Genomic DNA, 27,467 nt, shown 5'->3' on the forward strand with positions numbered 1-27,467 from the left:
CAGCAGCACACCTCTCCTTGTTGGCTCCTCCACCACCTGTGTCAAGTCATGTTGTCTTTTGTACGCTCTTCTTTTTTTTTACAGTCATTTCCAATTTTGTAGTGAAGACAGAGTGAGACTCTAGAGTATTACTCTAGAGTAATATTTTATTTCCATTTTGAGTTTGCCTAGTTATTTAAAATGAACTTAGGAAAACTGGAAAAACAAAGGGTAATTTACTTCTCTGGAAAATAAATTCACATGAATTGCAAATTAGCTGCTCAGCGGTGTGAAATCTGAAGTTTGGAAGCCCCGTGGGAGCTGCATGGTGCTTCCCACCAGGCTGAACAAGCAAGGCTGGAAAGCCGAGCTGCCAGGGGCAAGAGCCGCCCTGCTGCACACCTTTGGCAGGACAAGTGCTGGGGATCGCAGAAACAGCGAGGAAAATCCTATTGCCAGCAGCTTTTCTTTTTGGTAATCTTACGCTACTCTGCATCCCATGCAAGCATACCGCGCACTCGACAGTTCAATTCAGCATTAAGTAATTTATCCCCTCTCCAGATCCCATAACTCTTCTTCCCCTGTCTCTAACAGGCAAATTGACTTGACATTTTAACAGACTTCAGCAGGATTTTTCCTAAACAATCAATCAGTGTTCTCATTTTGTAAAATAATGCCCAAAATGAAAAAATCTTTGGTCCCTCTATTTTTTAAATTGTTAGGCCATGTTTCAAAAATGCTTCACAGCCAGACTAAGCCATGCTGATTCCATCAAAAAGCCAGCTTCATTTGGGCTATAATTCTGTGAAAGTTCAAGAGAAGTACATGTTCATATTAATACTGTAATAAGTACTAAATAAGCTACAAGATTGCCTTCAAACATAGGCTCTTTTACTTTTTTTGCCACTTTTACATCACTGCTTAATAATTGTGACCATTTTAAATCTGTAGCCAGTTCTACAATTTGGAACTCTAAATCAGTTGTCCTTGTAAGACCAATGCATGAATTTATTCATGTATCTTTGATACTGAAATTTAACATGAAATACTTAATCCACAATTAACTCAATCTTTCTGGGGTTTGTTTAAGCTTCCAGCCTGGGAAGTCTCACCAGCATGGACATTAAGTCAGGAATACATCTCGGATGAAAAGCTTGGCCAGCCACACCAAGGGTTCGAAATTCCTTTACAGCTCAGTGCATTCTACTTCACAAATGTTACAGTTCRACAAGAAATAACCCAAAAGTTCCTTTATAGTCCTGTTTGGAACAACTTATGAAGAAACCCAGGGTGGAGACAAAAGAATTAAACATTCAACAAGTGAAAAGAACAGTGGTCATTTCTAAACTGTGAAGGGCAAACCACTGTGGAACTTCTCTTTTTCGAAAAAGCACTGAAGAATGAATAAGCTGCTTAAGCGCATTATCCTGTTATTCAGGTCAACACCATGCAAACTAGATCCATGGGGTTTTTTTTTCTTTTTTAGAGTGTTCACACATCTTAAGAGATTAACATTTACTATAGACTATTGCATGTTTTTCAAAACAATTACTGAAAAGAAAGTTCTATACTACAATCAAGTATGTCAAGCTGACATGATGACTGGGTACTTTTCCTCAATGACTTGGATTTCTTTTGTTCCCTAGCTTGTTGTCAAAGCTTAAACTTTGTTTTGTTCTTTTGGAAATGGAATCTCCTTCAAAACATAACACTGCTTTTTTTGTTGTGTTTGCTATGCATATTAAATGATACTGAAAAAGTTGATGTACATTCAATTTTAGACACACTTGTTCGAAGATTAAAAAAAGTTATAAAACATATTTGGGCTTAGCAATGCAGTACATTCAAGCTTTAATGGAAAAAAAAAAGGTTTACAAGAATAAAGGGCTTAATTGAGGTTCTGGTACTGGAAAGATCATATAGATGTACTTAGAATTAGCTGTGTAAAATAACAAACAGTTCTTTGAAGCACCACCTGCATGTATTAAAACTGGAAGCAAGTTGTTTAGACTATCTTACTATTGCACACTTATAGTAAAGAGATCAGCAAGCCATCAAAGTTCAAGCAAGGCTTGAGCTGTGCACCTGGCTCTAATTTATCTGCAAAACCAGTGAGAAACAGAAAATTGCATGCTTATATGCTTCATCAATAGAGAACAAACATGCTGAAATGTCATCTATTCTCAAATTTGGCACCAAGGAGTTTCTTTGGAATAGATACATATTTTAGTGAACAGCTTCATGGAAAATTGCAGGTGAAGGACCGAGAACTGCACGACACTGAGCCTTTCCACTCACAAGGATGTCAGCGGAGAGCGTCCGGGACCTCCTAGCGCCACCTGCAAAGGGCTTGGTGTACAGTCAAGCTGCAGAGCAGCAACTCCCTCCGTGCCATTAAAAACTTCAAAGACCTCCAGTTCTGCAGTGTGAAATGATTTGCATCAGAGCCACAGCTACAAAATTCAAGGAGAACTGCATTTGGATGGCACATCAAGCTTTGGGACAATGATGTGCCACATCCCAGATATGAAAAACAATCCAGAGTATGATTAGTCTAACAGGGCACACAGTCATCAAGAAAAAAGGGGGAACTACTGCTGTCTTTACAATATTAGCATTTTCTTATGTTAATAAATACCAGCACAAATGCTGTCTGTAGATTCCATCTCATCTAAGTTTGCACAGATGGGGGAAGGGCTGGTCAGCAAAGTGGAATTTCTCTTCTCCAGAGAAGTCTGACATTTCAACTTTTGGAGGACTCCAGAAGACTGAAATTTTACTCCATGTGAAACTTTTTCCAGTAAAACAGTTACCCAGTCAAAAACACAATCTAAGTTTCGGGCTTAACACCAGCTTCTATCAAAATTAATCAATCTCCATTCATTTGTATTTCTACATTTTTTCATCTATATTTGCAAACGTTAACATGCTGAATCACGATTTTCTGTCCTGCAAGAACTGCTTACAGCWGCAAGTGCTTTTTATGGCACTAGGAAAAATGAGTGAGATTTCAATTCATATTAGACTAGGAAGCCTCTTTTCTTTGACATAAGCTTAATTTGAAGTTTCAAATACAGGACAATGCCCTTAAAAGACATGTAACAGATTCCATGCTTCCAAAATGCTACCTGCAAGTCAGATGTGCCAAATCCTGCAAATAACACTGACATTAATTGGGTTTGAAAGTGTATAATACATTACAAAAATAGGGTTCATAATCCAACAGCTTAAGAGTTCAAAAATTTTTTTCTTTTTCTTTTGACTACACTGGCCCTGTTGCATACTTATTGACCTAAGAAGAGATCATGGCCCTTCAGATCTAAAGACCAGACCTTGGTCAACACATCTGCAAACAGCAAAGTGCCCCCTGCACAAGGAAAAAGGGGCCTTATCCTCTGTTTTGCCCCAAAAGCAGGAAGCCACATCTTTGAGAGGCTCAGCTAACACGTTCTCCAGATGTGCCCAAAAGAGAGACACTGGCCTACACAGTATCTTCGCATCTCTTTGCACCTCTCTGYTCAGTTTCCAGATTCCCACATAGAAAATGTTGCAAAAGATCCCAAAATGGGTGGCCAAAGAATTGGTATCAGTTTGGCTTATTCTAGGTAAAAATAAAGGAGGGGGAAAAAAAACACATGGGAAATGAGTTATAAAAGTTGAGCCCAACTGTGTAAGTGCTAAAATTGCCAAACCAAAGTGGCTGCTGTTCTATACTGCCAGTGTCTGAGAGGCACAGATATTGTGTATACAGACGATGATTGTACTATATTAAATATTCTTCCATCTGTAGCCCTAAAAGCATCACTGAAAACTGTCCATTGTCTATTCAGACAAAATTCTAGACCTGTAATAGTCAGGAATTTGAAAAATAATATATTCATAATGTTCCTTTGGCATCAATGTTAAATGTAGGGCTTGAAGGGAACAATTTCTGTGGAAAATATAGATACTAAAGAATGTTATGCATATTTGGCACAGTTTGAAATATAAATCTTCTTTAATGCTCTGATAAAACAATATCCTTATGTAATACAAAGGGAGAAGYTACAGTATTTCAAATTATCTTTTTAAAATCATTTAAGACAGTGATATGAGATATGGAGAATGTGTTCTTTTCCATATGTGCATAATCATCCTAACGTATGGTTTTGTGCAACTAAAATAGACTTTTTCAGATGTTTATCCTTAAAGAGAAGCTTGACTTTTCCAATCCAACTTGTTCCTTCCTTCCATAAGGCACTATATCTCTCAACTGGACCTTTGTGTCTCTTGCTTTCTYCTGTTTAGGGAGCTCACTAATTTATTAACCTGAAGGGGAAATAACAATTACAACTTTGCACAAACACTTACCCCCATTGCTTATATTATAAAGTTATTTCCCACACAGCCAGACAGCTTTTCCCAGCAGAAAAATTGTCAATCCCAGGGAACTTTAATTAAAAAAAATCACTATAATGGCTGGAAAGAATGCTTCATGAAGGAATCTGGTAACACACTATGAAACTACCACAACATGTCCCTAAGCAAGAGACGGTACAGAACGAAACGGTGCCAAGAACATTCTGTGGCCTGTTTCCGGTCTGTGTATGTGGCACAGAAGAAAGGGCCCAGTGTCCTCGGGCTGCTGGCAGCCGGGCGCAATGTGTAGGGAGCAGGCTCCATCCCTTCTGCCTGCCTGCACGGCCCAGGCTGGGCGCCTCCCTCCTTTCCCTACAACACAGTGTTGGGTACAGAAAAGGCTCTCCCAGGAAGTCAGGCTCATTCCTCTGCACCTACATGTAAAGCTCAGAATCATTCAGCCCTGTAACAGGAACATTCATAAACATATATAAAATACACACATGAACTAGCACAATTTATATAAGTAACCGTTGGTGAGGGAGCATGAAGTACAAGATCCAAAGAGAAAAAGTTGCTGCAGCAAGAGGCAAAATGTACCTGATTTTTTTATGGGGCTGTTGTGGTATGAGCTCTCAATTTCAAGCCACACAAAATGTTGGTGTTTTTGTCCAAGAGTCAGTTCTTGGAATCAAGTGATTTGTGAAAAGCTCAAGCTGGGGGTATGGAGGGGATCATGGTGTTGCCTTCTGGTTTGAGTCTGTTAGGAACATCTGAGTCACTATCTCAGCTTACCTCCAAAATACTGGAAACTATAAAACACTTTTTAGAAAGCAAAAAATTTATCTCACAATTTTTAGGTCTAACTCAAGATTTCCGAGCACTTGAAACTCACAATACGAGCTAGAGGCAGGTGCCAATGAACGTTGCACTTGCCAAAGGAAGATCCCTTCTGGACTGGCTTCTCCATTCCCACCAATCTGGAATTCACAGTGACATTTGAATATCTTTTCTGCATTGGTTCTAAAACCAGGTAACACATAGCACAACTACATTACATGTATATTGTACCATACTTTATACTGAGTATTAAAAAATGCCTTTTTTTTTTTTTTTTTTTTGCAAAGGCAATGAGAGGAATGAGATCTTTTTCAAAACAATTAGGTTTTGTTTCACCTGTTCGCATTTCTGGGACACTGTATAGAGATCTACACACAGAGGGTAAAGCATTTTCAGCAAATCTCCACTGATATTAATTTCTTTTTGCAGTAAACTTAGTTGAAGAACCTAGCAAAAATTGCCCTGTGCACCTTTGTTCTTTCTGGCAGTTTCCAATTAGGAAAGACCTGGGAGTACAGCTGGACATATTCCAGACTACAGCTTTGCTAGACAACAGAGAAAGTAAAAAGCAATGGTCTTTCCCCAAAATTTAAATGCCATAGGAACAACTTCTGGTAAAACACCTTACATTGACTATTATCAACAAGGCCTTTAACTTCTAGATACTATTAGAAACAAATACCATAGAATTGCCATCACTGAATCTGCAATACAAGTTATGCATTGTTCATAAGGAGAAAAGCAGATGTTTTCTTCAGGACTGGATTAGACATTATTTATGAAAGCACCGTAATTGAAAAAGACATCCTCTTAGAAGCTGGTAAGTCAGTCTGTCAATTTTATATGCCAGAAAATGAAAAACTAAGAGTGCCCTCAAGGAGATACATGTAAGACATATTTTAACCGTATGTTAGCTTCAAAACTCTAAAACTTGCAAAACTGTTGTTATCATGTTTTTCTGATCTTTACATGGCATTTACTTGATTAGCGCTAAGATTCTTTTCCTAGTACCATGCCTGTATCCCACCGCTATCCAGATGCTTCAGATCCCTCTCTTAAATGCACATTTAACTTCTACACCAAATAGTAGCTATGCCAAACAGGTCATTACTAAGACATTTGATTGCTAGGAGGAAAGGAGAGGAAGAATAATTTCCAGTCTTACAAWTTGTTTAATTTGTACAAAAGAGAAAGTAGAGAATGATCCATATGCTGTGTGACTTGTGCCAGTCTGAAAAAATGGCATGCTTTGTACAAACAGGGTACTGGCGCTATTAGTATTTTCAGAGCCAACTTTATTACTGGGATGAACATTAAGAGGACACAAGCAACATGTTTACGGTAATATGCTGCAATGATCATTTTCATTTGCTCTTTACTGCAAAACTCTCATAAAATGCTGAGATTGCATCTCCCAAAAGATGCCTGAAAGTTTCCTAGAAATAGCACAAAACCTCTTTGAGTTTTTTATTTTAGCCTTGTTTATTGTTTGAAGGAGCTTAAAGAAATTTTAGTAAATTTTACCAGAACTTTTCTAAACCTTCTCACTCCTCACTACCACCTAGCTATAGCCTGTTATTTTCTCTACAGAAAGAAATATGCAATTGCATATAAATAATCAAGTTACAAGTATTATTTCAATGCATATTTCTTGGTTGTGCTGAACAGCTGACGGCACTCCACACTACAGCTTTGCTAGAAAACAGAAAAAGTAAGAAACGATGGTCCTTCCCCAAAATCAAAATTTTTAATCTAAAAAACTTTTCATTTTCAGTTCCTCAGCCTGACAATCACCTTTTTAAAGAGCTTTATACATGAAATAAAAGCAACCCCTCCACCCCCCTGTTTCTCATCTAACAATATAAAGTCAAGAGTGGCTGAAGCACAGACTTAGGAAGCCCTTAGGAGTCACTAATCTGGATCTCCGAACGAACCATGAGAAAACTCCATTTTGCGCAATTTTGACAAGCCCTAAATAGTGAAGTTTTCCACAAAGAGAGCTCAGACAACAGCCTGTTCCTCCCCCTGCCAACTTTCCTCTCTTCCTTAGAGACAACAGATTGGTCTCATTTAATACTGCTTTCTGCCTCTCCATTTTAAGAGGTTACAAATTATTTTGTTCCAAAATAGCATCACCACAACATCTGAAGTAGAACTGTTGCATTAATTCAGGCTAACAGGCTTCCTGTGATATGCCTCCAAAAGTATCTAGCAGAGCTAGTAAAGAGATCAGAGAGGCCTATTTCATTGTGTATTTTAGGAAAAAAAATAAGTAATCAGCAAGATAAATAAACTGCATTATGTTTAATGGTCTTGGAGACCTCTCCTATATGTTAACATCTGTATGCAGAAATAGGGGCGATGACAATTCCGCAAATGCCTGTAATTTGAGTTTGAGCTTGGAACATGCTCAGAACCATGGTCTCAGAGCACCATTTCATCAAACGCAATTTTAGGATGCATAATTCTTTTATACAGTTAAACTGAAAACAAATGGTTGTCTGCCTGCCAGTGGCATTTCTTGAAAAACTTAATCATTTGTCTATTGAGAAAACAATAGTCCTGAAGAATCYGACATTGTTTAAGCCTTTAGCAGAGTATTGCCGCATATAATCATTAATATTTTAATGTGCAAATAATAGGCAGAATGGACTAAGTCTGAAAGTGTCTTGTATTCTATTCACATAATTATCAGACCACAWAACAAGAAATCTCCTAAAAACCCTGTCATCCACTTTCCATAAAAGCTTTTACTCAATCCAGAAAAGGCTCAGACTAACCATTAAGTTCTCTGCAGAACCGACCTTCAATAGGCCCCATATCTTTAAAAACTATCATTTCTTCTCCACGAGCTCCAGCAACTAGCTGGCTAAAATCTGAATTTGTATCTCCAGTGACACATCAGGGAGCATTTAACAATACCCACAATGCTACATTTCAAAATACATATGACAGATAATGCAAATGAGCTATAGAAATAGCTTACCACAACCAAGATAGAGTCAAAACCCATAAAGTCTACTGCTCTAAAAAATGAGGAGGAAGAGGCAAATCTCCACCCCAAAATGCTGAAAGAACTAGTACATGTACTTGTGGGTCCAGCAGTATGTGCTTATAATAAATCTCAAAAGGCAATTCCAACAATAATATTTATGAACAGCCAAAACAGCATCTATATTTATGAAACAGAAAACAAGTGATCTGAAAAACTATTGGCCTATGAACAAGTCTAGCCTCAGTGACACTTTAGACATAGAAGTCGGAGATATTTTCCTTTTACTTTTTCCTTCAAAGTTACCAGGAGTGTAGCTATCTTAATAAATTATCTTCTTAGCTTAATCAAGAGAGTATGGCAAGAGATAGCTGCTTGAAGTCATTCAATCACTTTGAATAAATCAAACTTTCCTGTACTGTTTTTGCAAAGCAAGAACTTTGCATCACTCCTGTTATTTTCATCCACTTACATTTCCAAATGTTTTTTTAGGACAGGCAGCTCAAACACCTGAATACAAAGAGCTACCTCCAGCTTTCTAAACCAGAAGAAAAAGTTAAAAAAAAAAATAAAAATCAGAGAACAGCAGAGACTTGTCCTTTCACAAGAGGACATGAGTAAAGTTTTGCTATTAGATAATAATATTCAGAAGAATACCATCTTAACAATAATTTTACTTCATTTTCTAGATGATAGGATAACATAAGCTTTAAAGAAATACTCAGTCTTAAAGAGTTCATTCATCTTTAAAACCCTATTAATAAATAAAAAAATTTTTGCTAATATTGTATCAATTTTCACAGTTTGATAGTGCACAAGGTGCGTCCTGAGCACCTTCCTCCTGTGTTTAAAGCTTAACTTCCAGTCTCTTCTTACAAACTGCATCACATCAGTTAATTAAACAGAATTTTAACATATCAGCAGATACATTCTTCATAAAACTAAAAATCTAATTTCATGTTATCAGTGCATCTGGTTTCCATATCAATAGTTCTATTTTGTTCTGATTTTTTTTCCATTCACATGTAACTATATATCTTCATCACTGGTAGGGACCTCTTCTTCTCAGATCTATTAAACATTCAACTATTTGTTTCATTTACTTCCATGAACTAATCCCATGTGGTCCTCCAACAAAATTTCTTTGACCCTGCTATCATTATCTCCTGTGYTGACACTCAGTCGTTTTCTTTACTAGAGCCAAAAGGGTTGGGCCTCCWTCTGCAGAAACAAGTCACACCAGTAATGCTCCTTTGACTTACTCTGGTGATTATTAACCAAGCCTGGGGATATTCTTTCAGTGCTGGCATCTCAGCTGTTGACTAGGTATCTGTCCTAAGATCTGGGAAAAAAGGGAAAAATAGTTCTGTGCGCAAAGGAGACCTCCGAGTGCAAGGGCCAGCTTTTGTCAGAGCATCCTTTCACTCCATCAGTGACACATTTTGTCCCAGACAGGAGGCATATTTCCGTGGAGGCACAAATAATGCCTCTTATCCTACATTTTGTAATAATAGGTATATTTGTGGCTCATTCTCTCTCTTGTCTACACCATTGCCTGTCAAATTGCTGAAGAGGCAGAGAGCTAGCAGCTACTATTTCAGAAAGAATGGAAGTCAATCAAAACAAAGACTATTTGTTGCTATCTTTTAAACACAACGGATTGCAAAGGTCTGATGCATCTTGAATTAAAGCCTGACATCAGTTTGGTCTATGGATATTTATGAATACTATCCAAAACAAGCATTTCAAGATATTCATTTCTGCCCTCTTTTGTATGTCCCCTTCTGTTGAAAAGTGAAGTAAAAAGAAATGAAAGGGACTGACAGAATTCCTGGTAATATCCCATACAGCTCATTATTTTTAATATGAAATGAAACAGATTTAAATCCAGTGTCACCATTTATGTTCTGCCTGCTAAAGTCCTCCCCTCCTAAACTACTTCTCTGGTCCTATAAAGTCATTTCAAATATGCTGTTTGGTAAATATGCCAATCTGCAATACCATCTGGCTTTGTCAAATTTTCCATGGTCTAACAGAATATTTCACAAAAGAAATATTCATAAATAGCTTATTTCATAAAAATAAATAAAAGCCCCAGAAAAAGAATACCATATATCCCTAGCCAAAATGGCAACATTTAAGGGATGACAATAGCTCAAAAGTAGCAGACAATTGCTGAGGTCTTCTCACACACTAAACAGTAGAATGGCATTTCTCAAGGATGCAAAAACTTCGTTCAGTAAGAGGTTGACATATGTCCAAAAACAAGTTTTAATCTCTGTAAAACCCTTCTGAGCAACACAGCAGCATGTTCAATGTAGAGAGAGGAAAGTGAAATGCAGACCAAGTACAAGACTCATGTTATCTAACTTAAGAACCTACGCTGGATATTTCAACATCTAAGCTAGTCCAAGCTCTTTTTATAATCCATGGACAAAACCAGGAAGTTTTAAGGTACAATTCATCTGACTAATTTGAGACAGCTACTCTACAAGAACAAGTGTCTACTCTTCTTCATAAAATTAGCGTAGGATGATAAACTCAGGTTCAGATGGATCTTGAACTCCAAGTCTCTTTTTCAGTCATTCGGTGCTTACTGAGTATGGTGATGAAGCCCCAAATTAAGACTAATCATTTAAACACAGATCATAATTTTCCATTCTGTGGAATCTTAGATATGGCAAAGAAAAAAGAAAACAGGCAAAAATAATAYGCTTATGTGGATATACTAGAGAAGTCCAGTTTGGGCATTAGTAGTCAGTATGAGAAGGCTGTCTGGTTACAAGCAGACTAACTGGAAATACTGCTCTCTAGTTTTTTTTTATTAAAGTAGAAGAGGACTTCAAGCAGAGGCAAGAGAGTGAAATGGCAGAGATTAGTCTGGGCTCTGAAATAAATAATTACACATTAATATTTTGTACAACATATATATTAAAAAGAGATTATGAACTTAAAAATCTCCTTTAATTTGGATAATTGTACTAAAACAATTGGATGGGTTTTAAACATTGCAACATTGTTTTGTTGTATGATGACAATAGTAAACCCCAGGTGAAAAACATCATCAATATTTTGCTGTCACTATTTTTTTATTTAAAAAAGGACAGTATTTTTGCTACTGAAAGAAAATGGAAATTAAGACACTTTCAGCCCCATGTCAAGACAAAAGGGGACAAGCATTATAGTAGTAATAATGTAAATACAGATTGCCTTTCAACTTTATTTAAAAAAAATAGCCCACAAGCAAATACACAACTAAACAAAATGTTAGTGTACCTATGGTGAAACAGAGTGAGAAAAATATTTAAAGAGAAGAAATGTTTAAAACCCAAGCCTGTTTATGTTCAAGTGTTATCAGTAAATCTGCTGATACCCATAGTTACTGAGTTCTGCCTAAAGAAACATGAGAAAAGCATCTAAATGARAACAAGGGAGGTGATGTAATACATTCCCCTGGGAATACCGTGGTAAAGAATAGCACATGATCTCCTATGTTTCTAAATGAGTCAAAACAGTTAACAACTCTAAATATGGTGAGGAACTGCTGTTCCCCTTTGTACAGAATTATTTCATAAAGGGGGTGGCAACGTTTTACATTTTAGCTCCTTTAATACAAGATCAGTAGTATGCAAGCATTAGGAAGTACAAACCATTTATACAGAGCCTTCTATAGGATGACGAATTAAAAGGCATAATACAACCAAGGAAATCTGTAACGAGGCAGAAAGTACAGCAGAAATTAAAATCAAACTGAATTGTAGAATAAGACAGGCAAAATAGAAGACAAACCCAAAGATTCTTAAAAAGGCAGTCTTTTAAAGACTGAAATACACTGGAAACTTCAGTATCTTGGGAAAATCCTGACTCTCCGGGTTCCTCCCCAGGAATGCTACTGAGTCAGCTCAACGACACGCTGCCATCACTTAAGGCAAAGCTCCTTTTTCAATCACCTAGGCCACTGAGGGTTAAAAATCTTCCTGACTAAAGCTGTACACAGCTTTGAGGATATATTTGGAAAATTATTTTGAGTATTCAGAAAAAATATTAACATTTCATTGTTCTTAGATYTTTAATTGTGGAAGTGAATTCTGAATTACAGCAGACATTCACTACTACACACAATGAAAATAATTGTGCAAAATATGCAGTCGATACACACTCAGAAAATTCATCTCTGGTTTCTTCCAACAAAATCTTTGTGCAGGAAGTCTCTTTGAATGTTACTGGATGGTATTTTTAAGGCTAACAGACATCTTTGACTGATAAAATCATTTTCCTTAGCCTTCCCTCAAAGTTGAGTGTTCCAACTCAGCAGGACTCCCAGGTCTTACTGGCTCAAGGAAAAAAGCCAAGAGTGAAGAATGAGATATTTTCCTTTCATAAGACTAAAGAAAGCAACTGTTCAGCTAACAAGCTTTTGTGTCCTTTTTCTTTTTTTTTTTTGCAATTAATATCTGTTACTCTCCATGAGCATTGGTGTATCTTGTAGTCAGCATGTCTGTAGACATCATACTGGATATGTTTGCAGAAAAAAGACAGTCTGTGAAAATTGAGTAGAGCTCCCAGAATATATCTGGACAGAAGGTAAAGAAACATATGGAGAAAAAGAAACAGACAAAAGTCAGATGCAGACTGACACATTTTAACAAGATTAAAACAGGAAATGTGGTTTCCAAATAAAACACAGTATTCCAAAATATGAAATAGTCTGTGCAAAAAAGACTTCTGTATCCAGTGACAACTTACCATTTCTGTAGAAGATAGGGCCCTGTGAAAATATGGAATTTTCTAACATCCAGGATATATTAACTCTATGTATGATTTAATGGACACATCTGTCTTAACATGAAACATTTCCACATAAATGAATGTAAAGTCTAAATATCCACGTATGGTTAGACTGAGATAGGAATAACTAGCATTTACTATGACTATTGAAGTTAAAAAAATAAATGTAGCAGAATTCAGTATTGTTTCAGTCCTCTTCTCATCATGTTGTAGACAGTAAGTTATTCAAGAAATACTGAATAACTTTGTGAGAAGCAACATAATAGAACCAAATATTAATAGGAGTTTTGACTGAGGACTTGATCAGAGAGGCCTCTGGACACTCTTACTGTTCTTACTCATTATTTGTAGGAATAATTATTTCTGTATTAGAACAAACTAGTCAGATATATAGAAATTCAAGTTTTAATTTTTTTCCAAAAGATGCAGAAAGGCAAACTAAAAATTACAATTTCTTCCATATCTGTATTCTAAATAAAGTCAAGAAAATTCAATCCATATAAGAAAACACAGAATGAAAATTCTAAGATGCTACAGGAGAAGATCTTTAGTAAGTATTCATTTAACAATATCTACCGCCACCATTATGGTGAGAATTTCAATATTAACTAATACCTTATTAATTATATATATATATATATATATATATATAAAAAACCTAACTAATTCAGTAATAGTCAACAAAAATGCCATCACACAGTCCTACTCATTCACTGAAAATGAGGGAACACTCTGAAATTCTGATGGAGATATGTGTGTGTGGGGGGGGGGTCTTACTTAAGTTGACAAAAAATCATGTATTTTGAAACATCAAATTTCCAAATAAAAACTGAGATAAAACTGTAACCAGTCCTAAGTGCCTTCAGTTGTGAAATGTTTTCATGCTTCCACTCGACCAATATTGTAACCTATCCGTAAGGCTCCATGCCAGGGCACATATCCCACGGTGTGTCTCACCAGTTCAGCAAGAAGGAAGCCACCAGGCTTCTTACGAACACAATCAGGCTAAAAAGTCTGATCCACAGAGAAAAAAAGTGAGCCACGAGACACCCAAAAAAGTTCTGGAATCAGGTTTGGTATTTAAATGATACTCCCAGCACCAAACATATAAAGTAAAACCCCAAAATAGTCTATCAAAATTTACTGGTGTTTTCAGAACCCCCTAATACATGTGAATGCTTTGAGAACATGCAGATTGTGCTCAAGTTCATAGTGGTTTGTAACAGAAGGACAAAAGCCTTTGACTTATTAAAAAAATTAAAATAAAGTCTATTACATCTTGTGAAGTAATTACCTCATGTCCACAACAAACAGAAAACTATTCATGCTRTGAGAATACTAATGAGACTGAAAATGCTATGGCTCACAAAGCACAACACTAAATTTGTAATATACTTGAAGAAAGTACAAAGATGATGATACGTAAAAAAGCCCAAAGAAGATCTGAGAGCCTTTGGAATTTGCCAATGATATGCTTTGAATGTGCAAACAGATGAAACACTAATGTCTAGCTAAAACTATACTGTAATTTAACTAAAAATGCGACTCTACTGAATATTTAAACATAATACACATGCATTCCTTCAGTTCTTCAGAATTACCTTTCCAGTATGTACACTACAAGGCCGCACAGTTAACTATGTCCTTCGCTGAATATGCCTCCTAAAAATTATTAACAAGCGTCTGGGCATTTCTGACAGCAATTGAACTCTTAAGTTAAAAAATGGATACTTCAGGACAAACAGTAAATATTTTTCTTCACTATTTTGCACTCATTTAAAAATAACTATATCTCTAATAGCATGTATAAAGACTTCTACAAGCTATGCTCTAGTTCTGATAATATTTAAAAATTTTGATCAATATTTCCTCCCAAGAGTACACTAGCCTTGTCAAGTTTTTGGATTTGGATATATACCATCCAAGATTTGGATATACACCATGAGATCACAAACATAAATCTTTCCTTCTTGATTTATTTCAAGTTTCATTTAAAGAAGTCTTATTTAAAATAATTGCTTGCCTGTTGACTCAGAAAGATTTCATTTACTCTTCCTCATCTGTTTTATTACTTTCAATGTGCTTTACTGACAAATCAGCCTGGCTAGTTTACAAGGCTCAGCAGTTGAGACTGAAGAGACTAACATAAAATAATACTTTTGGACAAAAAAAAAAGCAAGCTATAACTTAGTCAAAAGACTGTTTGAGCTCTACACGCGTCAATAACAAACCAGCAGAAAATATATTGAGATGCTAAATCTAGATTTATCATTACACTTATAAGTTCTTGACACTTCTCAGTTAAAAAACTTAATCAAAATAACTTCCAAAACTTTAAAGCTGTGATTGTGAATTTCTGAATGTATTATATTGCAATTATATTAAGGGAACATTAAAGAGCAAGAAAGGAAAAGCTCTCCAAAAACCTACAAAAAAGATCAGCTGTCAAATAGTTGTGATCAACTCAAGCAAATCATTCAAAGGTCCTTGCAGTCATGGGGGAAATGGGACTGTTCTATGTACCATCCTTCCCCCAAGTCTTTCTTTAGATTCGCAAGTGTAATATGGATGTTTGCAGTTTCGAGCATTCCTGTTCTACAAATAACACGTTTATGAGTGACTGGTAATGACATATTTATTCTATATGGAATTATTTAAGTGGAATCTCCTGTAACACGCTGGAAAGACAATTATTCTGCACTGAAACAGACAGGCTCCATATGTTAGCGTTTTGTTCCCTTTAAAGTTTCCTATCACTGTTGATCAAAAATCCTTAACCGTGGTAAGACTCTCCTCCACTAAAATCGCAGTTAGAAGGACAAGTTCAGAACAACCAGCAGCATCCAAAGTCCATTCCTGCATTTTGGGAAATGCCAGATATGCCCTCATCTTGCCTCTTCTCCCCTCCACTGACTATAAAATCTAGACTTGAAAACGTTCCTCTTGCTCCTTACTTCTTCCTCTCCCTTTAGCCTTTAGACAGTTAAATGCACTAATTATACTCTGTATCTTTTCCACAGTACCAAAATACTCCTCATTTTAGAAAATGACGCATCTATAAACACAGATTGTACTTGTCCATTCCCCACTCGACTGCACACTCAGTGTATCACTTCAAACACCTGAATAGATTAAAAGGAGACTACCAATTCTGGCAAATTAAAAAATATCTTCTGCTTGCGCACAATGGGCTACACGGAACTATAATTCAGAAGTGACTTCCTTTTCAGTACTTTTGAACACTGAAAAGAAAAGGGAAACAAGAAAAAAGCAAGTGTCGAAATGACTCATGAAATTGACCCCAGGAAAAGTCACATCCTACCGCAATATTTTCTGGACAACTGGAAGGGAGGAAAGGGGAGGAAAGAGAAATATTCATGTTTTTTCTCATTTGTTAAAGTGCTGGCAGCATACTACCAGGGAAGGATCTAGCAGCAAGATCCAAGGGGAAAAAAAGACTACACTTGTAAAATAGCACTAAATTTGTGAAAGACAGTGCAAGAAAAACTGAAAAGGCCTGGAGGTTCGCCCAATTACCTCATACCAGAATGGCACGGATAGGTAGCAGCTGAACCATAAAAAAAATACAGAAGATTTACTCCATCAAAAGTTCAACAAATTTTAACATCGGAGGTTTAGCACCATTGGGCCATAGCGTTACCTCAGAGCACCTTGCCTGGTCTTTAGTTTTGGACACTGTCTTATGGAAATAAGTCCATCTTAGTCAACCAGGCTAATCTGATAGGTGACATTCTAGCAGAGTTAAATGACAAGCTTAGATCACACATAATGACATCTGTATTTCAGAAGTACTCAAAAATACTAGGGAACACACTGGAGAGCATAAACTAGAAATGAGATTCCCACATATGCACCAGCTACAAAACTAGCTCCTTTTTATATGACAGGAGCAATTTCTATTTGTAGAATTCAGGAAATACTATTATTGTTTTACAGTGAAACTATGACTGAAGTGTTGTTCTAGTTCAACAACCATAATTCAATGGCGAGGCAAAAGGAATACCACCTTTTTAAATTCAGAAGCACTATTAACCTTCCTATAATACAATTGCTAAACAAACAACAGTCTGAAAGTACAACTGATTTACATACAAATGCCAATTGTGGCTATCTTCTAGTTAGAAATCCCTACAGCTGTACACAATGTACATGATTTGTTTGATATGTTTACATGTTTTGTCTGATAAGTAACTGAGACTAGAAATTGCAGTGCTTCCCTATACTCAGCTTTTTTCTGCCCAAGTTTCTGTTTGGGTGGGGACGTGAATTATAAAAGCAGGTTTGTCTCTATGTTTTATCTACAGTTTCCATTTTTATATTCATAAGTAGATTTTTCTCCACATTTGGCAGTAACTCGTAGAAATGCAGAAAGTTACCTATAGAACAAAGCTGAAGAAGTGGGCTTGAATTTGCCCCTCAGCTTCCCCGGGTTCACCTTCTGCTAGGGATGCCTGTCACTCCTCCAGAAGCCTGACCCGCCAGCCCGCTAATGCTCACTGACCTTTTGAGGGCAGCTGTGAGAACTGTCACATTCCTGCATTTAAATATTTGTTAGCAAGTTCAGGAAAAAATATTCCAATGTAAGCTAGCAGGAAAGCATTCAGAAGAGGAAGTAACAGCCCATAGTTTCCCGAAGTCCCTGAAACATGGCAGACGCAGGAGCAGGAGCTGCTCTAATAGCTGCCCACGCTGCTTCTCTCTCTCACACACACACAGTTTAATGTTTCAATTTGCAGTTGCATGACTAAAGGAATAGCTTCAGATATACATTTGCAAACAGTGAATTGACAGTTGGGATTCATCCATACATTAACGGCGTATATATGTGACCAGCCAGCTATTTATTTCGCCACGTCTGTCTGACGCAAGAGAAAGTCTATGTGTCCAGGTGCTTTGAAGCTAGCAAGGAAGCAACTTGAGTGGCTTCGGGCACCTGCGTCAGCCTGAGCGCCGTGGCCCCGCTGCCCCAGCCAGCAGAGCTGCCTCCAGGACGCCGAGACGCCTTCTGCTGCTAACAAATTCCTATGCAGAAAGTTGTTACAATGCCAGCTGTCTTGACTTCTCTGTGTGTTGAGGAAGTGACCTCCTACTACTTAAAACAGTGAATGCTTTCTACCTCAACTGAAGTTTATGGTGAATGGTTTATGTTTAGATGATAATACGCAATCAATCTCTGAAGAGCTCCCACGACTGGCTGTTGCCTGAAATTACGCAGGCAATCAGACTAGCGAGCACAGGATTGCTGTCAGCCCCTAACTTTTATAGCACTTCTTATGCAAGATACTCACCAAAAAGAAAGCTTTCTGATTTCTCAGCTAAGCATACACTATTAGATTAAGATTTTATGATCAGAAGAAACCCTTTCACCACTAATTTGACTTCTACATAACATGAGCTGTCAGTCTTCCCAGAATTCATTCCGGTTGAGTAATTATACTTTGGCTGAGTAATTACACTTTAACTAAACCAGGCCTCATCTACAACTCATGAACACTAATAATATTACCTCCAAGTCAATAAAGATATTAAACATTGCAGAGCTGAAAAAAACTCTGAAATACCATAACACTGCAACYATTTTATTATTCCTCATAGAGATACATATTTTAGCTAGTATTATAACTATYTAACACAAGCCTGGTTCATTTTTTTGTTGGTCCAGTTTCTTAAAATGAATAGTATGATTTCAAATGTGTTACTAAAGCTAAAAATAAGAGTAAATCAAAACTTGTAAACTCATTTTAATATTTAATTCATTTAAATCTGTTTTTAATAAGCCCATGCTGATCAGTAATAGTTATTTTACCCTCAGTTTTGATCTGTCAAACCCTTTGTAACAACCAACCATTCCAATATTTTACCCAAGCTTTATGTCAGGCTACAGCAACCAGGACTTATTTAAAATAAAAAAACTCCTTATTGYAATAAGGTTTTACTAATTGTTTATTTTAAAATTTACAGTACTGAGTACATGTGTTTCAGGTAGGTCTACATTAATTAATCTAATTAATAGTTGCTTGTACCATGACAACATTCTTTTCTTCTTCTGCAATCACTTTCTTTAACCATTGCAAGGAGATAAACATACAGCTCTCAAAAGGCACATGAACGTCCAGAATCCAGAACTCCCGTCACCTCAGGATTTCCAACAACAATTTTGCATCGTTACTGAGACTGGCCCACGAGTGCGCTGTGTTTGGATTGAAATCCCACCTGAGAAGGAAGCCCTGTCCATAGACCCACCAAATACATGGCCTTTGGGTAAGCTGCAGTTTTTATTGAGATTTTCATCATCTGAAATACTCCATATAATTACCTAGTAATTCTCCATATAATGTTTTAAATGCTTTGGATGAAAATGTCCTAACAGTTAAGATTACTTGCCTACAATTTGTCTATGACTTACAAAACAGGCGTATTATTTTTGGAAGTGGTCAGCACCACTCCTTTTGGACACTCAGTCATTCCTACATCGATTATACTGAGTAATTTACTAGTTCAGTCATGCAAGTCTTTCCACTAGGTCAATTTTTACTCATAAGTAAGCAATTTCCATTTCTCTTGCTTATTATCTAGACAATTGTATAAAAATGCTTTATTTGTTTCTCTACTCATTCCTTGGCTTTATGGGCAATGGAACAATACCACAACTAAAAATACCTTTGCTAAAACTAACAGTAATGAAGCATTTAATACTTGCCAGAAATTTTGTGAGTAGCTGCTCAGAGTTTTTGTTTCAGATTCTGAACATAATAAAACAATACAGGATGAAAATTTGTGAAGTTTTTCCTGCAATCTGCTTTACAGTAAGATTTAATCATTCTGGAGAATTTGCAGGTTGTGCGCAACAGCATTATAGCTGCCAAAACACATATTTTAAAACTGATTTTAAAGCAGTCATTGAGGCCCCCACAGAAAGGGAAAAGCAACTAATCTAAATGGAAAACATCTGCACATTTCAAAAAATATGTTTAGCAAAATTATTTGTATGTGCTCAAGTTATGAGAGTGATTTCTGTTGTATCTTAATATGGAAAATCCTGACCTGAATAAGAAAATATAGCATAAAAATACAGTCATTTGTCAAAAACGTTTAGATTTTAGGTTAAGGAATTGAGGTGCAATTCCACAGCAGCTTGACCTAATATAACTAGCTTTGCCAGCAAAAAAAGTGACCAGGCTTTGGCCATTTCAGTTCCCTGAAGTGGTTCACCACCTGGTCACACAAACACCAGTACGAGGGAGGCAGCAGGAACGTGCTGCTGGGCAAGAGGAAGCATGGGAAAGGGGAGAAGAAAAGGGAGCTGGTGCCCCACTGTCCATAACTTAGACTGCCTACAGCTGCCAGGGAACTACTCCCAAGCTCYGATTAAACACAGAATATTAGCAGACACATTGCAATCTGTCCAGTCAAGTGGTACGGCAATAGAGCCCAAACCATTCATAACACAATTCAGAGGTCTCATTCCCAGTTACAGCTCCCCTATGATAAATGCTTAAACATCTGACGACCCAGTCCCCACTGGAAAAAGCAAACGAACCATCTACTTCTTCAAGCGCAGTTCAGCACGACCCTGAAAGCACAACTGTGCTGTCTCTAGAGAAGACCACAACCCAGCTGTGATTCAGAGCCTTGATTTCTCACATGCTCTTGATTTCACCTCACCCCTGCAAAAGCCCAGAAGAACATAAATGGCACTGATCCTTATCCTATTATAGTTTCTTGCATCTGCTACAACAGTGGGGAAAAAAAAAAAAAAGCCTCTTTACCAAGTCTCCTACATGTTCAAACTTAGTTTAAGCTCTCTTGTACCAGTAAATTTACCTGGGGCTTTTAGGCTGTTGGGCTGTGTGTGCACATCTGAGCTTGATACACACCCGGGCAGTAATGAAAAGCAGGCCAACAGCAGCAGTTCTTTCCTACACTGCTAACCACAATATTGTCTGGGGACTAAAACACGTGGAAACTCTAATAGCACTGTATGATTAAATTGAAGCTGTTCATCATATGGTTCTAAAATAAGAAGCCATATTAAAAAGTGAAACAACAAAAGGCATCCGAATGATATGAAGGTGAAGGTCTAAGAGCACCACCAAACCCRAGCTCACAGGATTTTTTATGCATCTTGTAACTGTTTAGATTTGCCACCCTTTCAGACACATTCAACTCATTGTTTACTCACAAGAACAGTGCCAGGAAAGTTGAGATACTAATACATGGGTGCTTTTTTTGGTATAAGTATTTCTATACATTTGATATATTTAAAGAAAACAATACCCTGTGAAAAATAAAATTGAAAATGAAACTGGGGCATAAAAGCAAAAATCAAAGACTACGACAGTATCAGAAGTACCTGATGCAATTAACTGCTTAGAAGCATTCAGCAATAGATGAAATAAGTGGCCCAGCTGCACAGACCGGGAATAAAAACATTCTGGAGCTGATGACACTTGTGTGTGACCTGACAGTGCTCTGTGCTGCAGTGTTCAGTTACGTTTCACAAGGAAGTCTGCCTGCTTTCAGAAGGGGATTTGGGGGGGAGCAGAGAGGGAGGGTGGCAGACTATTTCTGAGTTTATTAATGCTTTCTTGATGTACTTCTAGATTATCCCACTGGGGCAGGGGTGGAAATGCAGCTCCCAGCTCAACAATCTGGAAGCCCCAGCTAAATTTACTGGTACAGGAGTGCTTTATTTAGCTTTGATGATTTTTTTTATTTAGTTCTGATACATTTATGTGGTATCACACATAAATGTTAATGCTTGTGCCATTTTTAGTTTAGCATTTGTTTACTTGTATTAAATCATGATAATATTACTCATTATATTTTGTTCATGGGTAAAATCATTCAGTCTCACTAATTCATGTTTTCTTCCAGCTAAAAAAGAAGAACAGGGGCCAAGCAGTTCTTAACTAGTAATCCCATGAGCCCTGGAAATAACAAAGCCATTTTTCAATGGTTAACTCTCTTTAAATTCTCTGTTTCATACAAATGGGAAGCCAAGTTATGCAGGATAAGGTTTACTTACTTCAAGCACTAGGAATTCATTTTGGGAAAATTCATAGCATGACAGCGCTTTCTACAGCTGAAGTCAATATACAGCTGAAGTACATAGATGTGCATTCCCAGCACAGATCAGGCTACAGCTTCAAACTCTTCCTCAAAAATGAGACACAGAAATCACATCTGAAATCACTGCAGAAGAATTCTACAGCAGAAATAGAGAAGGAATGCTGCCTTGAATTATACTTTTAACTATAATGTCCCCCTTTTTCCTGAAATATTTACCACTTTCCAACATTTACAATGTATGCAGCACATTTTCCACAGACAACAGTTTCCTTAACTGCTCGAGCCTTACAAAGCATGTCTACACCGTGCACTAGGATGAGAAAATCTACACTGTGTATTAGGATAAGACTTTTTCCATAAGACTTATTTATGTTCCCATAATCAAAGACAGTATCATAACAAAGAAAAACAACTTTTAACAATTTAACTTCTACAGAAAGTTTTCTTAAAACTGCTAGTATTCACTACACCTCAGAAAAGCATTTACCTCATTATCCGTTCCCACATCCAACATCACCGGTAGACACTCATGAGGTTTCACTCCTCCGCATGCTGTATAAAGTGCCAGTTTACCAACTGGGATGCCCATTCCATAACAGCCAAGGTCTCCAAGACCCAGAATACGTTCTCCATCTGTCACCACGATAGCCTGGAGGAAGAAATAAAAGCACCRTAAAAATCATTTGTTTGCTAAGATGATACTTACATGTACTAAGCATTTTATCTTCTTACCATCATTCTTTATTTTTATTTTAAAACTGTAATGGGTACAAATTAATTGATAATAGAAAAAAGGCCCTGAATTGCTTTATTATATTTCACTGTGTTTTTGTTTCTCTATTTTCGACCCTTGCTTCACTGTTAATGGGAGCCCCATGTAAAACTTCTAAGAATACACAAGAGAAGTATTTAGTATTACATTACAAGGGAACTGGCATTGTTCCCTCTTACATTTTCTGTCAACAGTATGAAAACAGAATAGGAAGGGAAAGGCAAGTTGCCTACTTTCTGCCTAACAAAGAACAACCCTGGACTCCTGGGTTTTGTCCTAACTGTTTTCAACAAAACCAGAGGCCTCTATTACTGCTGGCCTTTGACAGGGCTGTCTGCAGCCACTTGGTTCTTGTCCTTCTAAACATGTATTTCTTCTTCCTTTGAGCAAATAACATACTTCGCTAGATAAGGATATCATCATATTTATACATATGAGCAAGTACATGTTTTCATTGATAGAAATACAAGAACACAGTAAAACCCACAAAACTGTCCACACTAAAAAAGAAGATTTTTCTAAGTAGTGGGCAGAAAAAGCCACTGCCCTTGCTTGAGCCAAATTGTCAAACTCTTGTTTTAACATTTCCACCAACAACAAAGCATGTAGTACCACTAAAATGTTTTTGTAGTARGAGCATGAAGTACACCTACTCTAATAAAGAAAAGACCTGGACAATACTCAGAGGAGGTGAAACACCTGCATTCCTTAATACCAAGTTGCCAGATTCCACGAAAAGGCCTCCTCAGACTGAAATATTGTACAGCACATTCAAAATGCAATAAAGGTTAAATATGATCAGAATCTGAAAATTAACACCATAGCCTAGGAGAAGCTGTTAAAAAAATTTACAACGGCTACTGCCAACAAACGCTTTTTTCATATACAGAACACACTTTTCTAACTTGGTGGAACTGTTGAGGGACAGTTAAGTCTATATATATTTCAAAATTCCATATACTTTCTGATTAGATATGGATTTTTTTAAAAGAACTGTGCACCATAAACACAACTTTTAAATTCCAATTAATTCTAAACCTCAAAATCCTAACTAACTGAAATTAGCTAAAACAAAATCACATTCTGGAAGGTATAAAATTTCAGTAAAGCTCTCTTTCTATTTTGACCTGCAGATTTCAAACTGTTTTTATGAAGACAGGTATGAACTCATTCTTACACAGCATCTGGACACTTCTATCACTAGTACCACACTCTGTGTGTATTTGATGCCAAACAAGACCCCAGCTATTATACACTGATGCTGTGGTGGTGTCTAAGACACTAGTCTTGTACTTAACTGCATGCAGCCCAGTACCGCTCTGCACCACTCGAGCACAGCATGCCTCTGCCAGCACAGTCCTCCGTCTTTAGCCAGTGCCAGAATGACACTGCCAGCTATATTATATGGCCTCCTCATTTCAGCAGTGGAAGGGAAAAAGAAAGGGGGATGTCATGCTCTTGGTCTCCTTTCTTTTCTCCTTTGCCCTTTCCTGCCCTCTTTCTGCACAGCCAAATGCCTGAGGCAAAGAGAGGTCCCGTACCGAGGGGGCGCGCAGGCCCCAGGAGGGCAGCGGGTTGTGCTGAGCAGAGGCCCGCTCTGGGCTGCCAGCACCCAGCTGTGCTGCCGCCCTGCCGCTGGTGCCGTCCCCCACGAGCCCTCCAGCCTCCCGTTCTGTCCAACGGGACATTATAGCCTCTTGACAGGCTGCAGAGTAATGCAGACAAGATGATAAATACACAGAATAGAAAAAGAAAATCCTTATTTACAGTAATGATTATTTCCTGAACCCAACAGCTTGTCTAGATTATGTTAGTCAGCAATCTGGCAGCTACCTTCAAGGCTCAGTGTGGGAAGCATCTGACAACACAATAACTTCCTTGTCATAGTCTGTGACAAGCAGCTTTAGCTGCAAATTTAATATTTTGTGAGAGAGCTCATTAGGTAATGTATTTGGAGAACTACTAATCCAAATGCAGCAAAAATATTCAGGGTTTTTTAGGCTGTATAATATTCAGCGTAGTTGGCCAATTAATCAGTAACACTGTAAAGGATGCCAATAGCAAAACAAATAAAGGTTTAAAAGCCTCAAACTGTAGCTGCATCAAAATTGTTTCTAATAAAAAATAAGCTAAGAAATCGCTGAAATCCAATTAATAATATGTCATCTAATCAGAATAATATATTTGGCAAAAAAAAAAAACGCTCATCAAAACATTTCCACCATATCAATCCAAACCAGTGTCAGCTTTGTCATGCAAATTAAACTGAACTTACCTTGACGACACTTTCTGGCCAGCACTTAAGCATTGTAGCGATGTGTCCTCGGTCATGGATAGTGATAAAAAGTCCTCTGCAAAAAAAAAAAAAAAAAAAAAGCAAGCTTTTCACATAAACAGACAATTAAATATTTCAGTATAAATTATTTAAATAATAAATTAACTCTAGGTAAACATTTCCAAAATACATAGATTCGATTCAATAGTAAGTGCTCAGTTTTGTAAGAATGAGTGAATTACAGATCTGCATTTCGTAGAAGTCAGAGAAAATGTAACTCAGATACAGAGCATTCAGTTATGTATTTAGAAAACAGTTTGTCTATAGTTAGACTCCCCTTTTGACATATAGAAAAGTGGAAATTATCTTGTCTATATAAAAATCCCTTTGGTTTCAAAATATATAGCATATCATAAAGTGCTGAGCATACTGAATTTTTGCTTAGAATGGTATTTGTAAATTGGCCCACTAATACATAGAGTTTAAAGCAAAACGACACAAAAATTTGATTCTCATTTATTTTTACATGTTTACAGAAACAAAATCAATGTAATATCTTATCCTACTCATCAGCCTTTTATTCTTCATTTATTATACTTGACACATGCAGATATATACCCGGGTCCACTTAGATTTAATTTACTTCCTGTATCTTATCTACATTTCTCATTTGAGAAACTGAGAAACTGACTGACTAAAGTCAGTCTCTTCAAAAAACACAAAGTGACACTTAAGAAGCGCATGCCAAAGATGACTTCTTTTAAATGAACTTTGTACTAGTAGTTACAAGGAGTTGTCCTCCGGAATTATTCCAAACCATTCCATGCACCTATTTCTAGGCAAAAATTATAAAGTAAAAATTAGAGAAAAGTATAGAAAAATAACTTAAATCTAAGTCTACTGCAGTTTCTCCACTCATCCCGTCATATTCATGGACGTGGGTGCAGGTCCCTGATCCTGAGGAAAATTAATGACTCAAGGAAACACTTGACAGATAGGACTGCAAGTATTCCAATACAAGCAAAAATTTCCTGCCTCGTTAAAAAGTATATTAGTCAAGACATCAAAATGAGTCCAAAAATTTTATCAATTCATAAACATAAAATGCATTTAATATGCAACTGTCTTCCTTCCCTCTTTGATATACAACATCAAAACATACAGTTGAAATTGTTTATTCTTTTGGAAAAAAGACAGAGTGGTCTGTTGCAATTAATCAAAATATTTCTTAGTCTTAAAGCTAATGATTAAGAAACAAAAACTCCAACCTGAAGCAGTTAACTAAAGCATGATAAAGATTGTCATGTTCAAAAAGAAACATAGATGCATACTATATAAAGGTTAAAAAAAGAGCAGCTATTTGTGATTAGACATTTTTAATTGTTTAAATTTCATTTTAAGCCTTTTCTCCCAGCACTGGGAATCCTCTCTTGCACAGCCTAGCACCCTTCAGCTGAGAAGGCTGCTTCCTTTCTCCATGCTCAGGACAAAGGCACCAGCCTCGATGATTATGTCTCTCAGTTGTTTCTTACTAAGTAATGCCCATCAATAAAAGATTTCCACCATCCCAGTGGCAAAATACAGAGCCTGGGGGTGGGAGGGTTAATATTTACAGCATTTATCAGAAGTGCTGGTGTTTACTGACTGCAAGCTTTTCTAATTGCAACTCAGTTAGCTAAAAAAGAAGGCCCTAACAGTGAAATACTGTAAATAAGCAATGCAGAAAAAATGTAAATGCTTCCTTTCTGATGTACTGTAAATTATTTTATAAAATACCATATAAACTATTCACATAAATCATAAATACATCTTATCAAAATGCTAGCCTCAGAGAGGGTTGATCTGGAGAGATGAGCGTGCTAAAGAAAATGAAAAGTTTAAGGGAAGAGCTATCTAGAGACATCACCCTTGTCTTTCTCTCCACCCTCCCATTGACACTGACCTACTAGATTAGTGTTAAATGAAGCAAGATTTTGTATTGATTTTCTAAAGAGCCGGAGTCCAGCCCAGTGTGGTTAAGTGACCTCTTTCTTGCAAACTAGGGAGAAAGGTCTCCATGGAATAAATTCCACCGCACAGGAAAATAAAAGCAGCGTGGCTGCTCAAGAAAGAATTTTGTTAGAACATTTGTAAGGATCTTTGAATAAGTATTCAGAGCTTATTTCAGAAATCTGTCCAAGCAGGATCACATTCAAAAAACAATGAAAAATAGGGGTTAAAGTGTAAACAGAGTCATGTCTAAAGCATTTCATTCCCTTTCTTCCCCCCTCCCTCCATTCTTTCTATACATTAGTAACACATTTCTGGAAACATTGTCCTGACTGACAAGATACCCCTGGTTTTAAGGGTCCAATTTCCTAATAATTTATTCTTTTATCTGGATCTGTTTC

The 27,467-nt window shown here is 37.0% G+C and overlaps 1 protein-coding gene across 3 annotated transcripts in view; it reads right to left on the reverse strand.

Moving 5' to 3' along the window:
* The window catches only part of ME1 (malic enzyme 1), a 202,661-nt gene that overhangs the window by 87,200 nt on the left and 87,994 nt on the right, over positions 1–27,467 (reverse strand). For all 3 annotated transcript variants that reach the window (XM_026080234.1, XM_026080236.1, XM_026080235.1), the window contains exons 4-5: positions 25,078–25,153; positions 22,518–22,679 (exon numbers count right to left, since the gene is read on the reverse strand). In XM_026080234.1, coding sequence (XP_025936019.1) covers positions 22,518–22,679; positions 25,078–25,153 — 238 coding nt within the window. The remainder of the gene's footprint in view (positions 1–22,517; positions 22,680–25,077; positions 25,154–27,467) is intronic.

Source organism: Apteryx rowi, unplaced genomic scaffold (genome assembly GCF_003343035.1).
Source record: "Apteryx rowi isolate R43461 unplaced genomic scaffold, aptRow1 scaffold_512, whole genome shotgun sequence".
NCBI classification, from domain to species: Eukaryota; Metazoa; Chordata; class Aves; order Apterygiformes; family Apterygidae; genus Apteryx; species Apteryx rowi.